At 42.1% G+C, this 17,663-nt stretch overlaps 1 protein-coding gene across 1 annotated transcript in view; it reads left to right on the plus strand.

Annotated features, from left to right (window-relative positions):
* The window catches only part of ESR2 (estrogen receptor 2), a 32,682-nt gene extending 20,078 nt beyond the window's left edge, over positions 1-12,604 (plus strand). The window contains exons 5-8 of the mRNA XM_009977453.2: positions 5,320-5,458; positions 7,921-8,054; positions 10,163-10,337; positions 12,415-12,604. Of these exons, the coding sequence (XP_009975755.1) occupies positions 5,320-5,458; positions 7,921-8,054; positions 10,163-10,337; positions 12,415-12,604 (638 nt within the window). The remainder of the gene's footprint in view (positions 1-5,319; positions 5,459-7,920; positions 8,055-10,162; positions 10,338-12,414) is intronic.
* The last annotated feature ends 5,059 nt before the right edge of the window (positions 12,605-17,663 follow it).

Consider the following 17,663-nt stretch of genomic DNA (forward strand, 5'->3'; position numbering starts at 1 on the left):
TGTAATTTCTACCTCATCAACTATAAATATCTAATTAATCTGATTTAGAAGGTTCATTAAAAGGTCTATTAACTGAATTGCTATAAAAGAGAATTTAAGACCCAATTCTTTCCTTGAAACCTGATAGAAGGTTTCTAGCACAGCTGATGGAAACTGAAGTGTCCAAGCACCGAGTGTGCAATTGCTTTGGTTGATATAGTTGCTACACAAGAGCATCAGATTGCAAAGTGTCGAGTAGTATCGATTTCAGAATTAGTGTGTGCTCTCCTTCAGAAAAAAAATCAATAAGGATCCTTTTGGTTGTTGGCAACACAAAGAATATAGACTGAAGTACAACTACATCTGTTAGTGCCTTGAATGTCTCAAATGTGACTGTAGTATTGTGGCAATGTACCGTTTCACTTCTTACAAACTACGAGTGGGGAGCGTTTGCGATTCCTTCTCCATGAAGCACCCGTGATTAAAACAGTCAGAATAAAGAATAAAAGCAGCCAGCACGCAAAGAAGATAGTTGGCAAAGTTGAGCAGAAAAACTTGCTGGCTGGCATAGACTAAACAGAAGACTGTGGCCCTTTAGTGAGAGCTAAGGTGACCAACTAATAATACTGAGCTGAAATGACAGACGTGGAGTAGCATGGGGCTTAATTCTTAACTTCAGATATAGTGCTCTGCCTGAAGTGATCACAGGAGCATAGAACCATAGAATGGTTAGAGTTGGAAGGGACCTCAAAGCTCATCTAGTTCCAACCCTGCTGCCATGGGCAGGGACATCCTCCATTGCACCAGGTTGCTCAAAGCCTCATCCAGCCTGGCCTTGAACACTTCCAGGGACAGGACATCCACAACTTCTCTAGGCAACCTGTTCTAGTGCCTCATCACCCTCAGACTGAAGAATTCTTCCTTATATCTAATCTAAATCTGTCCTCTTTCAGTTTAAAGCCATTACCCCTTGTCCTATCACTACACGCCCTTGTAAAAAGTCCCTCTCCAGCTTTCCTGTAGGCCCCCTTTAGGTACTGGAAAGCTGCTATAAAATCACCCTGGAGCCTTCTCTTCTCCAGGCTGAACAGCCCCAACTCTCTCAGCCTGTCTTCATAGGAGAGGTGCTCCAGGCCTCAGATCATCTTCATGGCCTCCTCTGGACCCGCTTCAGCAGCTCCATGTCCTTCTTGTGTTGGGAGATCCCTATGACTGTGCTTACATCGCATGGCTAATACATTCTGCAGTACGTCTGGTAGTCCTAACCCCACCTCCATCAGGACTGAGGGACCTGCACACCATGCCTCCTCTCTTGGATTTTAGGCTGAAGGCAACCAGAGTGTGCTGGTGCGTGCGCTGGTCGTGTCATGTTTGTGCACTATAAACAGCACTTGCTACTTCTCCAATATGCACACAGGAAGACATGACAGTAATGCTGACATCCAGAAATAAACTGAGTGTGTACCCAGTGCAGGAAACAAGCTTGGTAGAGAATATTTCATATGATCCTTAAACTGAGAATTTAGGATAAGGGAAACATATCCTATTTCAGATCTCGGTGGAGCGGCTGAAGGCGCTGCCAGCTCCAGCTGCTAGACCACATCTCCTAGTTGCAGATTACAGTCTCTAGGGCTCAGCCACTATGTTGGAGGGTTCAGGTGTGATGGTTTTAGGGTGTGCAAATTCCAGGTCAGCTGCTGAGCTGCTGGGGAGGAGATGCTCGCACAGCATGAGCATCTTAAACCATGCTAGCTATTTGCAAAGTGATAGTGGTTTTGACGTTAATGTTTGAAACTGAGAGTCCAAATCCTTAATCCTTATTTTTGCTGATTTAAGAAACTCTGAAATAACTGTAAAGTAAGTAACCATAAGGGATTAAATGGTGTCTATTGTTATAATTTCCTGTCTAATGAGAAAAACTTGATAAAAAGGTACCATTTCAGAGGACTCCATATAGTTATGTTAATCTGGTAGGAAGTGAATTGTGAAAGAAAACCAGGAAAAGCCTTAGAAAATGACCTCATTTTAAGCAATATTTGAATGTGAAAAAAAAACAAACCAACCTTTTCCATTTTCTGATTGTTCTTAATTTTTATTTTTTTAACTACATCAGCCTTTTTTTTTAAAAAAAAACAACAAACAACTGCAAACCCAAAACCTCAACCAGTTGAGATTCATTTTTTGAATTTTTTAAAAGATCAGTTTTCAAACCAACTCCGGTTTTGACATAGATCACTTTTAGTTTATTTTCAACATATGTCAGAAATAAGAACTTTTTCTTGGCAATAAGAGAAATGTATGAAGAAAACGCATTGGAGCAGTCAAAGCCCTTCAAAACAGTTCCTGGGAATGTTGACACTTCATCATGTATGTTTATTTTTTTCTGATCATTCCTGTTCCACAGAATAGAAGCAAACACCATTTTAGAACAATGCCAAAAATAGATGTGATGTTTAATATATACCTAATTATAAGTAATATTACCATATTACGTGGTAGTTAGAATATTTACTTGAATGTGGATTTATTTATTTTTTCCATTAAACTGTGATGACTAAAGCCTAGGATATAGAATTTCAGTTTTCAAAAATTCTTGACTGGAGTTAATCATCTAGATCCATGCTCTACTTCCTGGAAGTAAGGTCTTAGAAAAAAACCACAAAGTTCTTGACTAATGACCCAGTGAACAGTAATTTTACTTTCTGTAAAGTTGAATATTTGCTTTTGTGTAGCTGGGTAAGAAGCCCATTTTCACCTCTAAATTATTATTGGATATTATTTTGACACTTACTAAAAGGGAAAGAAAATATTTTAGTTTTTCCTTGTAGATGCTGATGTTAACAGTAACTTTCTGCCTAAATAGGAAAGATAAATGGGTTTGGGTCTTTTTTTTTTTTTTGTATTTAATATTAAATAACCTTCTTTTATTATGAGTTTTATTCTGTGACTGTATTTTGGCTGTACTTTCAGCTGAATGGATTGTATTTTGTTGTTGCTTAGTAAAATAGAAGCTGACACCTGGATTTTTTCCCTCTGAATTCCAAGTACTTTAATTCTAAGTTGTCAGACGCAAGAACATAACTTCTGAAATTGCCTTTTACTTTGCTGACCTAGTCTAAGAGAGTTGAACGTGGTTCACAGTAGAACCTGTATTGCTAATCGATAGGATGTTGTCATAATATTGAAATTTAGGTTCATTATGCAACCTAGTGAGTTGCTGGCCAGAGCACTGTGTCATTTGCTAGTTACCACACATCCAGCATAAGTTTCTTCTTGACTGTGTTAGTAATTTATAATTAACTGATTGAGTGCATGATTGAAAGGACAGGTATTACAACCATAGAGAAATAAGTAGTTTAATGTACTCTGCAGCAAATGAAATAGTATTTCTGACACTGCAGTGGAAGCTGAGGTGGTGATATGCTGTCCTCAATCTTTAAAGCACAAGATTGTTAGGAAAAGGAAAGTTATAGCCCTTCTAATAACTGGGCTCAATGGCCATAAATCATACTGCTGGTGCTGATAATGCGAGTTTCGCAGATGACACCTGAGATAAATCTGGATCTTTAAGTATCTGTAGATAGAACACTGGGACTGGGTCTGACAACTCGCTCAACTGAGATGATACTTTTTAAACCAAATAGCTGGTTGTTTATGCTAGAGAAATCAGCACACTCCTGTGTAAATGTTTATTTAAATCAACTTCTGAAATGTCTTTGGGCTGTCGTTTCCTGGGAAACTGCCACTGTCAGTTTATGCTATTCACACTTCCGTGATTATTTTTCTAAAAGCTCTTTTAAAATTATGAGTGCGTGTCTGGCAGATAATCTGTTGTTGGCTGCGGATATTGTAGTAAATTCTGTGACAGCGAAATCCGGGAGGGAAGGTACTGCTCATAGGCTTCTGCCTACCCTTCTTCCAAGATAAAGAGCAAAGCTATCGATTCCAAAAGGCAGCACTTTTAGCAATGACACAAGAGAGTGCACTTTACCCAGTTTATGTCAACCTGGGGCTGTCACTGACTGTCTTCCAGCCTGGTAGTTTAATAAGATTAAAATAAATGGAGCATTTGTATAAATTACCGACAGCAGATTCTTTGACAGCGCAAACGTACTATGTGTGTTTTAAGACTTCAGACAACTGGAAAGAGCTATGGGAAACCCGTCTCCCATGGCCAAGCCGAGTAAGGATTTTTCACTCTGCAGAGCTGTAGATACCAGCACCTGTGCTGAGAGACCCGTCTAATGCAGCTCTATTTTATAAACTGTGGCCTCATCATGGTTTTGAACACAGCTGCAGTTTGACCACTGAACTCATGGTCATCATCATATTTGTGTTTTATTCCTTGACTGAGTAGTCTGCCTTCCCAATTCCATTTTGATAGTTCACAGTTCTTCTGATTTTCTGTGGTTTGGTTTGGGATTTTTTTTTCCCTGCATGTGTGTGAATTTTATTTGTCTTGATTTGACTTTTATACATCTTTTTTCCCTAGTCTTTTTTTGCAGGGGATGGGAAAGGGAGGGCAATGAGTGTCTCTCCCTTCTGGCTGTGTTGCAGTGCTGACACTTTGCTATAAGTTCTAGAGAGAGCTAGAACATATTTGGCTTATGCAAAATCACATTAATTACGTTCTTGCTTCTAGAATGCTGTGAATAGAGGCAATGGGGACACTGATACCATCACCAACTACCCTTGGTTTGGTTTTTTTTTTTTTTTTTCTGGTTTATCTCAATTTTGGGGAAGGGGAGAGGCAGCAAAAGGATGAGCTGGGTCAACACGTCACAAAGAGGATGATAAGACAGAGGTACCAATATGGGAGTTCTTTCATAGTTACCCAACAAACCCAGAAACATGCCTGTCTTACGAGATTAAAAAATCCTGCAAGCAACAACCATATGCCTTCTGGGGAAAGGGCAGACTATTTTCTTGGGAGTCTTCTGCAGTGCAATGCAGTAATCTCCAACAAATGTGAGTTTTTCAAGTGGATTCCTGGTGCCTCTCAGGAGGCTGTGGGACCGTCAACTTAAAGAGGTTGCCAAGCATAAGGCAGGTCCTCTGCAGTCACTTGAGTTTCACCAGCTGTACGGGAGTGATTCACCTGGACATCACTCTGCTTTATTTCAAATGTGTTGTGGAAGATTTGACAATGATAATAACAAACGTTTATGTTCCTGTTTGAGATGGCAGTATGGTGCTTCTGATGTCAATGTTCCCTTTTCTGGCTTTCTTCACAACCCATAACTCTTTCTGTTTCTATTTGTTTCTCATATATTCAATCTTCTTTAACAAAACAGAGAAATAAACAGGTTGATTTATTTTATGCTATTTTCATCATTTTAGGCTTCATCGACCTCAGTCTCTATGACCAAGTAAGACTCTTGGAGAGCTGCTGGATGGAAGTTTTAATGGTTGGTTTGATGTGGAGGTCAATTGACCATCCTGGGAAACTGATTTTTGCACCAGACCTTGTGTTAGACAGGTAAGAGAAATAAATTTCTTGAGAACACTTCATATTAGCATGTTAGGAAGTAGGGTGAATGGTAAGAGGAAGAAGATTAAGTATGGGAGATGCTATCACTCTATCACTGTTTTATTATAGAATCGTAGAATCATAGAATGGTTTGAGTTGGAAGGGACCTTGAAGATCACCTAGTTCCAACCCCCCTGCCTTGGGCATGGAAACCCTCCACTGCATCATGTTGCTCAAAGCCTCATCCAACGTGGCCTTGAACACTTCCAGGGATGGGGCATCCACAATTTCTCTAGGCAACCTGTTCCAGTGCCTCACCACTCATTATATTGTTATCTAGCAATATAATTTACTTGTATTTGTAACAATAATGCCTCAAGGTTCCACATCCTTAGAGGGACTTAAGGAATGCTACGCATAAAAAGGGGTGTTGAACTTGCAAATTACTGAATTCCTGTAGCACATGACAGTGTGAAGTTTCTCTGTATTTTTCATATCTTTTGTTGTTATTTTTCCTTTTGGTCCAGGCCTCTTGATGCTGAAACTGTAGACACATCAAAACAATGCACTACATTGTCGATTTTTCCCCACATCCCTCAAAAAAGTAGACATAGTGTCAGGCCATATTTGAATTTTTTTAAGTAGCTTTTCTACCTGTTTTTCTTCCTGCCACTACTGCAGACTCCGTAGGTAGCTATAATGATGAACGTTGCAGAACTAGCCAAAAGGGATTTAAAAAAAACCTAGCTTGCTGTTTAATACTGAGAATACTTTTTCAAGATAAAGCAGGGTGTTTAAAAATTATTTCTCCATAACATCATGTACCAGCAGGGCAGGAGATGGATTAATAAGGATGTTTTTCTACAGAACCTTAGAAGGATTTGACCTGGGCTTCACATTGGTGAAAAGTCAGGGAAACATTCTACTCTCTTGGGTAGGCTTAAACTGTCTCTTAGCCTTTTCAACCCAGGGAAATTCAGATCTGTACCAGCTCAGTGACTTGAGCTCAATAATAATCATCATCATAGATACAGAAAGCAAACTAGGTTGGTAAGAGAAATAAATTTAATTTATAAAAGATATGAAATAAATTATTATTTGTTCATATAAAAATCAATGCAAGGACAGGCCGTGTTGTTCAATGCAACGACAGGAAAATGCTGAAAATGTATGATACATTTTGTTCCTTGGGAGCTAATATGTGCTGAATAGAGCGAGCTTATTTGATGCATTCCTTCATCTCTGCAAGACACAGCAGAGTGGGAGCTAGCAAGCGTCTGGGCATGCTGTAATTTTATTCTTTTTAAGACATGCTGATATGAAGCTGGTCTGTAACTTGATTGGTTTTATCTTAGCTGAACTTCAGATACATTTCCTACACAATCTTTGTAAACAGGTACTTCTCTGATGCTTGTGTCTTTGTTTTGAAACTGGCAGCTGCCTGTCCTTTTCCAAAGCTTAAAATTTTTCTTTTGCTGCAAGGACCACAAGAAAGTGTGCAATATGCAGGCAGCTGCCTTTCCTCATGGGATCCAGTAAAGGAGTAAAGTTCTTTAATTCTCCTGTACTGCTGTGCTGAAGTCTGTGCCATTTTAAAAACTGTACAGAGAAAAACATCTCATACCACAGATAAGATAGGAAGCAACCCTTTGAATACTGTGTTGTAGAACTTAATTGTTTTTAGAGTCTAGTACATGTGAAAAAAAAAAATAATCAGAAAACTGGAACAGTAACTTCACTGGTTTGAAATTTGCTGCTGCTTAATTTTAAACCCATTGGAATGGCATAGGGTTGTTTGGGATTTTTTTTCAGATCAGAAAATGGGACCATTTCTAGCATCCAAAATGGAGAAAGTTGTATTCAGTAAACACTTGCAAACATAAAAATAACCAAACCATAAAACCCACCAAAAAAGCGCAAAAATCTATTTACATTTAAACAAGAAAAGAAATTCAAAGAAAAAGGTGCTGGGGGATGGGGATAGAGATTGTTTTATTCATTAAAAATGTCTTATTGTTCCAAGAAGCTTGTTTTAGGGAGTCTTTCTTATCCACCAAGTCCTCAGGCCTATATCAGGTACAAAGAGTGATGCCACCAGTTGAGGTTCTAACTCCTTGTGAAACAAATCTGGAAAATGGTTCAAGGTGGTACTGCACCCTGCACTATAGAGTTTCAAACTGATTATCCAGAATTATACTGGGTGTGAGGATAAAGCCTCTTACGAAATATGGTCATACCCACCTGTGGTCAATCCTTAAGGTGCTTTAGAGAGAAAATCAGTTTCTTAGAGGTGTCAACCTTTTATACCAGTGTAATTTTCAATTTAGATTTCATGATGGAACCTTTTGAATTCTCCCAAAGATGAGATGGATAGGCCTTTTGCAGCCTCCTTTGTGCTTTGACTTTTATCTGGCTGAGTCAGAGTTCCTTCATTCTACTTTTGGGGTAACATTTTAAATGTGTTTCCATAGGGACGAGGGGAAATGCGTAGAGGGAATTTTGGAGATCTTTGATATGCTCCTGGCCATGACCTCGAGGTTCCGAGAGCTGAAACTGCAGCACAAGGAGTATCTGTGTGTTAAGGCGATGATCCTCCTCAATTCCAGTGAGTATGCAGTTGACTCTGACGCTCACCAAACTGTGCTTTTTATTTCGAGGGTGGCTGGGAAACCAGCCTCTAAAAATGACAGATACATCAAATGAGATAAAGCCATTGAAAGAGAACAATAGGAAAGGACTTCTAACCCTCAGATTGTAAGGATTTTTGCTCAAGAAACTTCTAAACTGTGTAATTTGCTGGATTTAGGGTCTGAGCTCTGTTGTAAGAACTGCATGAAAGACTCCAAGTCTGAAAGCTTCTCACAAGGTGGGGCTCATGGCCCAGGCTATGGGTATGTCCTCTTCAGTGAGAAATTTTGCTCGTATCTCTGTGGATCCTGGTCATGTGTAAAGTTGCTGTACAGCTCTACAAACCTGTCCTTAATTCTTACTTCCAGTAAAGCTAGTTATTCAACTGAGTGATGATTAATTGGGCTTCAATGTTCCTATTTAATGGTAATTAATTGGCAGAAATGATTGAAAGTACTCAACAGCTCTGCAAGATGAATTTCAGGATAGGAGCTTTGTTTTGCAGCCTTTCATGCAAGGCAAATAGCAGTGTGTGTTTGCTAGTCTAGGGTAGTCTGCAGTAAAACAATTTTATTCCTCAGAACATGTTGTAATTAATGTTGTCAGAAAAACCCAACAACAAAATAACACCTAACTATTTACATCTACTGTTTTCAGCAAGGAGCTGCTGCGTAATTCTCAGCCTGGTTCTGAAGACAAATAATCTGGCTGTTATCCCACTTGTTTTATTTCAACAGGCGACAAAAGCATTTCTTTCTTCTTAAAAAAAAACCCCATCACCACCACAACCAACCAACCAAAAAACCCAACCAAAAAAACCATGTTCATCAGCTATATTTTCTTCAAAGCCTCACCTCTCAAAAAAATCTCTCCTTTCACCTCTCCCTGCTCTCCTTTCTTGCCAAAGTTAATCGTTTGCTCCTAATTTTCAAGGTGTTCTGGAGCTCCATCCTTCCATAAGTATCTTTGAGAGGACTTTTCCCCCCAAGTCTCTTCTGCTCTGTCAATAATGTTACTATGTGTTTCCAGACCTTCCCATTGGTGATTTCTTCTCTTATCATAGAATCACAGAATCACAGAACGGTTTGGGTTGGAAGGGACCTCAAAGATCATTCAGTTCCAACCCCCTGCCATGGGCAGGGACACATTCCACTAGACCAGGTTGCTCAAAGCCTCATCCAACCTGGCCTTGAACACTGCCAGGGATGGGGCAGCCACAACTTCTCTGGGCAATGTGGTCCAGTGTTTCACCTCTCATTATATCATAAAAATTTTCTTCGTTAGATCTAACTGAAATCTCCCCTCTTTCAGTTTAAAGCCATTGCCCCTCGTCCTATCACTACATGCCCTCGTATAAAATCCCTCTCCAGCTTTCCTGTAGGCCCCTTTTAGGTACTGGAAGACTGCTAGAAGGTCTCCCTGGAGCCGTCTCTTCTCCAGGCTGAACAGCCCCAACTCTCTCAGCCTGTCTTCAAAGGAGAGACGGTCCAGCCCTCTTCCCTCTCCATAGCCCCAACCTCCTTTCTATGCTTTTGCTGACTTTTACGGTTTGTCACTGTAGGCAAGTGCTGTATTGCGGCACCCTTAGTGAGCTGCAGGGAGACCATGGCAAGCTGGGTACTATAAGCAGTGTGTCTCACCATGTTGTCCTCCCTCCCTGGGATATACTCAGAGAAAAAAGATTTTTTTCAGCGAGTAGAGATTAGAGCAAGCATAATGCTATTATTCGTAATAGTTACTCAACTACAAGATGCAGAATGATTGAAAGGAAAAAAAAAGCAAACTAGAAAATTGAAAGCATGTCCATTCTCTAGACTGAAGGGTCTGTGTTCAACACGTCTTGGGAGGATTTGGGAGAGTTACTCAGTTTGCAAATGATGTGTCCATCAAATTTTGACGAAGGGATGTAAGTCAGAGCTTGGCGTGGCACGTGGAGCGTTGTTTGCACAGACTTGAGATGGGTTGTCAGGAAACGTATCTTCTCTAATCCTGTTGAAATATTATATCAGAAAAAAAAATCCACAGTCGTAGCTTTTTTTATTCTTCCTCATGAGCAGGGAGTATTTCTTTCTCTTCTCTGGTTAGGCATGTTTCCCTTGTCAGCAGAAGAGCCTGAAAGCAACAGGAAACTACATCACCTGCTTAATGTGGTCACAGATGCTTTGATGTGGGTTATTGCAAAGAGTGGAATCCCCTCACAGCAGCAGACGACTCGTCTGGCCAATTTGTTGATGCTCCTCTCTCACGTCAGACACGCAAGGTACGTGTTACAGAACGCGTGTAACACGCAAGGTGTTACTGTGTGTTTATCACAGCAGCAAAACAAGGCTTGGACTCCGCAGGACTCCTGAGGGAATCCTGGTACTGCTCTTCCTCTCTGTTCATTGTGAGGCTTTCCTTCCTGGCACAACTAAATAGGCGATGTACTCAAGCGCTTGCTGGCACTCAAAAAAGTCGTTGATATTGAAGTGTTGTCTTCACTGTATTACATTAAATTGTTCATTATGTATCTGCCTGAAACGTTTTGCAATGATAACACAGATTCAGCCTTTCAAAAAACACCCCACCCAGCCACCAAAACTCTTCTGTCCGGAGTAAAAGTCTCTTTCAAAACTGGTCGGCAGTGGTGGAGCAAAGTGTACTATGGGTGCCGTGTTTGTCCCAGGCCAAGTTTGTTGTGTGTCCCAGGAGAAACTATTAGGTCTTTTATTCGGAACCACAGCATTTTTGCCAAGTGGCTAGTGCTGCAGCGATGCCACACTGCTGCATTCCCCATGGGAAGCAGTTCCTTTGCTCCCTACTGGTTCCTGGACCTCCTTGAGCTGCTCATCCTTGCTTGCAGTACAGCAGACTCAAACACAGGGTCCTACAAACAGATGCTTTAATTTTCAGGCTGTTTGTCATTTGAAATTATTACCTGGCAACCAACTATTCATAAAGCTGCCTTATGCCTTGGCTGTGGAGCGTGTGTCCAGGGAAGACAGCCCTGGGAGTGGGCTAGAGCATGCAAAGGAGAGATGGGCATATCTGCCTTTGTGTAGGGACACTGGAAGAGGAACAGCCATCTTTGCAACAAGCTTCCTAGGAGAGTGGGTGACAGCAGCAGGGACCTGACTGTGCTTGAAGGCAGTTTTTAACAGCCAGTTTGTGAACTGGGGGTGAGTTTGGGAGCTGGCCCTACAGAAGCTACAGCCCAGCCAGAGCCAAACTCGACTCATGGCTCTGATGCACTTGCCGTCACCTGGGTCGCCCACTGTGGTGTGACACTGCATCACAGCATTGCAGGAGCTCTTGTTCTGGCCTGGCGTGAATAAACCTTGTGACTATTTGCAAAATCTTTATATTTTCTTATTAAACCAATAGTTTTTACGCTGTGCCTGTCTCAGCCAAAGCCTGGAGGCTAGCTGTTGTGACTTGTCTCCTTTACGTTGCTTAGTGCTGATCAGTCAATTAGACTTTGTTCTAGAAGTAATTGATGCTCTCAGCCTTGATTACCAAATGATGCAGGACTCTCAAGAGCTGGGTGTAAGAGTGGGGGCTGTGATTTCTTTTTTGCCATTAGCATATTTATAACTCTTCAGTTGTAGCAGAACCTCATTTTTCTGGAAGCATTGCCCGCCTCTCAATCCAATCCACCAGGCCAGATCTGTGCTGGCTGTCTGCTGCTTTTTCCACTGTGATAAATTTGATGTTGAGCAAGTGCGCTTAGATTTCAACCCTCAGACCTCGAGTGCGCCTGAAGTGTATGTACGTGCAGCTGCAACAGCGACAGCCATCTCCCGTTATCCCAAATCACAGTACAGCCACAGAGCTAACAAGGTGGCATTGTATCTTACTGCATAACAAAAAATTTACTTTTAAAGCCTGTAGCCATCTGCAAGATCTGACACTGGACATGCAGAGAGGAAACAAACTACTTGAAGTTAGCCGGAGTAATTCGGTCTGCCTACTCGGCCAGGCAGGAGAGGTAGGTAGGCATTAGAGCTACACACTATAAATTCCCCTTTTGTACAAAGCTGCAGCGTGTGGGCCTCCCACGTTTACAGCATCAGAGAGGTTCTCTCTTTGATTTCAATCAGATTGGTACATCTGATTTATTTTCTGAAGTCAGTTTGTGCGGTGTAAGACAAATCTTGGTTCTCTAAATAGTAAAACACTCAGCCTCAAAGTATTGCGATGGTGCTACTCTTGATAGCGGTAAGTCATCTCAGGGACTGCAGCAGCTAAATCCTCTTAGCTCCTAATAAAAAAAGGGCTCTCTTGAAGCCATGAGCATGTTTTCTTTCTCTGCATTTTTGGACCCAGATCACTGACTTATTTTCTGTTTTTCCTCACAGTAACAAGGGAATGGAGCATCTCCTGAGCATGAAGTGTAAAAATGTGGTCCCTGTGTATGACTTGCTACTGGAGATGTTGAATGCACACACTTTCCGAGGGCAAAGAAAGTCCCCGGTCACGCATCCCGAATTTGGCCCGTTAGAACAAATGGAGACTGGAGACGGTCTGCGAAACGGCGCAGCCCAGTAATTCTGTTGAAACTTGGAAATGTGAAGCTCGTTCAAAGCTATGGGAGAAAACAAAGCTACTGTGATGGGACTGCTGAAGTATGACCAAGTGCGAGTCCTCATCTCCTCTAGATTTGCACATCAGTATCTTGGAAAAGGCCTGTGGGACGCACACCCCTGTCCGTGTTTCTGACATTATAATAGCTGCACTTTTATAGTGCCTTTTCTGAGACTCTTCAAAAGCACCTTATGAAATTAAGCCTCAGAACAAACAGTACTGCGAGACAGGGAATTACTGCCTCTCCTTTTCAGAGGCAGGTGAACTGAGACAGAGAGACAAAGAGCCTGGTCTAAGATGACAGAAGAAGTGTGTGTCAGGGCTAGGAATGAGCACCTAGGTCTCTGTCTCCCAGACCAAGGCTTTTAAGCGCTGACTAGGCAATCTCCTCTTTCTGCAGGAGATTGTATGAAGCGTAGAGCAGCATCGGTTGGGACAGATCCACTTACCTGTGTGTGCAGGTGCCTGGGGAATACCTGCTTTGCAGCTGATCTAGATAAAGTGCCAAGATATGTACAGTGTAAAGGAGTTTCTTTTATTCTTAAATATGCAATGGCTGCAAGAGCCTTCATTTGAAGGCCATTCAGAATAGCTTCTAGGGCCGGTTCAGAGCCTCTTCAGAAACGTTAAACCAAGCTTAAGTTTGTATTTCGTGAGCCTGTTCTTAACACTCACATTATTATCTGTGCATAATTCTTCAGCGCTCTAAACAGTGACCAAACTGCCTGGATATTTCAGCCAATACTGGCCTTTGAAATGTGTTTTGTCTGTGAGATGAACATGTTGTTTTATATATTTATTAATGATGTTCAATCTATTATAATATTGAGGTACAAGAGATTGCTCTGTGAATATTAACCGTTTGCATTTGTATGTGATCTGCTAATTAGGGCTTGTGAAATCAGCTAGAAACAAACCATCTTCCCTCCCCTTTTGACTCGCGCACAGAATTATGTCCTGCCCACCCGAAACCTCTTGCAGCCATCTTGCAGGGCGTGAGGCAGTAGATGGGAACCTATACTGGGACCTGCTTTTGCCTGCTGCCCTCAGGTTTGCTGCTTGCTTCTTTTCAAAGTGCATGGCACCTTGTGCTGTGGTTTCCATATCTTATACAGGATCCCTCCAAGAGCAGGGGGAGATGATGGTTCTGGCTCCTCCTTTTCTTTGCAAGCATAATGACTTGTTTGAATTTCACTGAAAATGGGGGTTTAAACCTCCATGTTGTGCTGATTTCTGCATGCCTTTAAGCTGCACTGAGCAAAAAACCAGAGGAAATAGCCTGGTCAATGACCGCAGCGAAGAGCAGGATGACATCATTCATTGTGGCAACTGCCAATATCACATTTTGATGTAAGCTAGAATTGCAATCACTCTAAATGGAAATCTTTACATATAATACGTGCATGTTCTGGGTATTGCAGGTATGGTGAAATTAAATTGGGATCACACCAAAAGTCTCTTTTGACCCAGTAAGTCTTTTGGTTTAGGGACTTTGATTAGTATGCCGTTTGCATACTCCGAATATTAGTCAAAACTTTGTTCTTGGTGGGTTTTTAAAGCCAAGGACAATATTTTTTATAGGAAGGACATAAAGAGTTTTCAGTGAGTTACACAAGTCTATTGTCTTGTTTTGATCTTGTACTATACCAATGCTGCTGCTAGTCTAAATTTTTACTAGCTACCTTTTTATTGTTTTTAAGAAACTGTACTATAGCAGTGCCCTTCTAAATAAGTGTACTATTTGCAACAAAAAAGGGAAAAAATGTGAGTACAGTCTGGAATTCATTGGTACTTTCATTCTGAAGGAAGTTTTGCTGTGAAACTGATGTGTTATGGTGTTTCTTGGGCTCAATCACCTTCTGGCCTCAGTGCCTGTTGTATTGTTCTTTCTCTGATTTTCGTTATCCCGTGTAATCTTTTTGTTAAATACAGTTTTTCACAGAAATGTTTACATGATTTTTTTGTTTGTTTTGCTTTAGAAGTGCTGAATTTATGTGCAATCTTGAAACAAACCTCTTAAAAAGAAAACGGGAAAGAGTGGGTATAAATGGTAAAATTAACTTCTAAATGGAAATTTGCTCTGGATTGACTCTGTAAAAGGGTGACACTTCAGTTTTGTGCCACACGTTGCGATTCACATATGCCGTTACTCGCACAGTGCAAATAGGAAAATGATGTGATTTTAACAGCTACTTTTTGTCTTGTTGAAAATAATTTTATTAAAAGTCACTACTAGTGTTTTAAAATGGGCAAAATCCCATAGCTGTCGGCTGTCTGCATTAATGTAGCTGTGTTCATATTTGGATAAGGAGAAGGTGCATGTCTCTAAGCCAGCACGGTTTATAAACAGGGAGCTGTGTGACAAAATGACTGAACAAGAGACTCAACGTCTTTTGAGATGTTGGATTTGTCGTGAGTCCGTATCCCACAGACTCTCTCAGATGCTGCATTCCTGGTGTGGAGCACGTCCATGTCCCGGCCAGGCCCGAGCAGAGCTGCCACGTTGCTTTTCAGTTTTGATATCGGGAGGTCTTCTTCACTTTCAGCGTGAATGGATTGAGCTGGGAGGAGGGGAGGAGAGCATGGCTGGTTTAGTTCTTTCCTTCACTGTTCTGCCATGTCAGCTTCTGCTGCTGAGCTGAAACCTGGACAGAAGTGACTGTTCCTACTTGAACAAATTATCCTGCAGTTCTGGGATGTTCACAGAGGGGACATCATGCTTTAATCCCACGTGGGGCAGCTAAGCCCCACTCAGCCGCTCGCTCACTCCTCCCTGGTGGGATGGAAGAGAGAATTGGAAGAGTAAAAGCGAGAAAACTCATGGGTTGAGACAAACAGGTCTCCGAACATCCCCTTTCTTCCCTTCCAGCTCTATCTGCTGGGCATGATGTCATATGCTACGGAATATCCCTTTGGTCAGTTGGGGTCAGCTGTCCTTGCTGGGTTCCCCTCCCAACTTCTTGTGCACCTCCAGCCTACTCGCTGGTGGGATGGGGTGAGAAGCAGAAAGGGCCTTGACTCTGTGTAAGCACTGCTCAGCAGTAACTAAAACATCCCTGTGTTATCAACACTGTTTCCAACACAAATCCAAAATATAGTTCTGTACCAGCTGCTATGAAGAAAATGAACTCCATCCCAGCCAAAACCAGTACAGGTGAGAAAAGTTGGTTCATGCAGGGGTGCCATTTACTATGGATTTAAAATAAGAGAGAAAGAAAGAAAAAAAACCCAAACTTTTCCTTAAGCATGCTTTTAAAAACATGCTGAGGTTCCTCTCAAGTCTGGAACCAGAACCAAATCACAAAACAACATTGATTTTTTTTAAAGAAACGTGGTAAGTCTTGGAACATTTCAAGCAGGTGAAATGTCTTCAGGAATGTGGGACCTTTTCCACACCTCTGTCTTCTTGCAAATTACCCGTTTGTAGTGCTGTCACATTGCCAGTCAGAGAGGAGAATATGAGGAAAAGACGTGTCGGAACAGTCTCCCTTGAGATAGTGCTCAACAGGCTGGGCACTTCTATAACACGGGAAGCAAAGTAAGAAGGGTATCACTTAAACATTTTTTTCCCCAATAAATATGCATATTTCCATGATAATAATATGTTAATTCCTTACTGACTGACTGATAGATCTATACAGGGATCATTGAGATAAAAGCAGAGTGCCCTTTTAAGTGCTGGTACTTTTCCTCCTGATGGCCTGTGGAGTATGAAAGACATTTGCTGTACTTGCGTCACTGGAGTGATTTAACGGAGAGATCCTAAAAATGCAGTGAGCCTCCAGAAAGTTGCCTGTGGGACCTATTTGAGCTTTCACCAGTGATGAATCTCTTCTGAGGTAGGAATTTTTGTCTTGTTTGGACTTTATCGCAGGATCGTAGAATTGTAGAATGGTTAGGGTTGGAAGGGATCTCAAAGATTATCTAGTTCCAAGCCCGCTGCCATGGGCAGGGAAATCCTCCACTACACCAGGTTGCCTGAAGCCCCATCCAACCTGGCCTTGAACACTTCCAGGGATGGGGCATCCACAACTTCTCTGGGCAATCTGTTCCAGTGCCTCACCCTCAGAGTAAAGTTCTTCCTTAGATCTCATCTAAATTTACCCTCTTTCAGTTTAAAACCATTACCCTTTGTCTGCTACACTCCCTGATAAAGAATCTCTCCCCATCTTTCCTGTAGGCCTCACTTTTAGTACTGAAAGGCTGCAATAAGATCACCCCGGAGCCTGTTCTTCTCCAGACTAAACAATCCCAACTCTCTCAGCCTGTCTTTGTAGGAGAGGAGCTCCAGTCCCTGGGTCATTTTTATGGCCTCCTCTGGACTTGCCCCAACAGGTCCATGTTTTTCCTGTACTGAGGACTCCAGGTGGGGTCTCACGAGAGCAGAGTAGAGAGGCAGAATCCCCACCCTCGATCTACTGGCCATGCGTCTTCAGATGCACCCAGGACACGGTTGGTTTTCTGGGCTGCAAGTGCACGTTGCCGGCTCATGTTGAGCTTCTCATTAACCAGCACTCCCAAGTCCTTCTCCTCAGGGCTGGTCTCAATCCATTGTCCGCCCAGCCTGTACTTGTGCTTAGGATTGCCCCGACCCATGTGCAGGACCCTGCACTTGGCCTTGTTGAACTTCATGAGGTTCTCACAGGCCCACCTCTCCAGCCTGTCCAGGTCCCTCTGGATGGCATCCCTTCCCTCCAGCGTGTCCACAACACCACACAACTTGGTGTCATCTGCAAACTTGCTGAGAGTGCACTCGATCCCACTGTCCATGTTGCTGACAAAGATGTTAAACAGCCCCAATCCCAATACTGACCCCTGAGGAAAACCACTCATCACTGGCCTCCACTTGGACTGCAAACTGTTCATCGTAACTCTTTGAGTGCAACCATCCAGCCAATTCCTTGAGTGGTCCATCCATCAAATCCATGTCTCTCCAGTTTAGAGACAAGGATGTTGTGGGGAACAGTGTCAAATGCTTTGAACAAGTCCAGGTAGATGATGTCAGTTGTTCTTCCCTTATCCA

The sequence above is a fragment of the Tauraco erythrolophus genome, chromosome 6 (genome assembly GCF_009769465.1).
Source record: "Tauraco erythrolophus isolate bTauEry1 chromosome 6, bTauEry1.pri, whole genome shotgun sequence".
Classification (NCBI taxonomy): Eukaryota; Metazoa; Chordata; class Aves; order Musophagiformes; family Musophagidae; genus Tauraco; species Tauraco erythrolophus.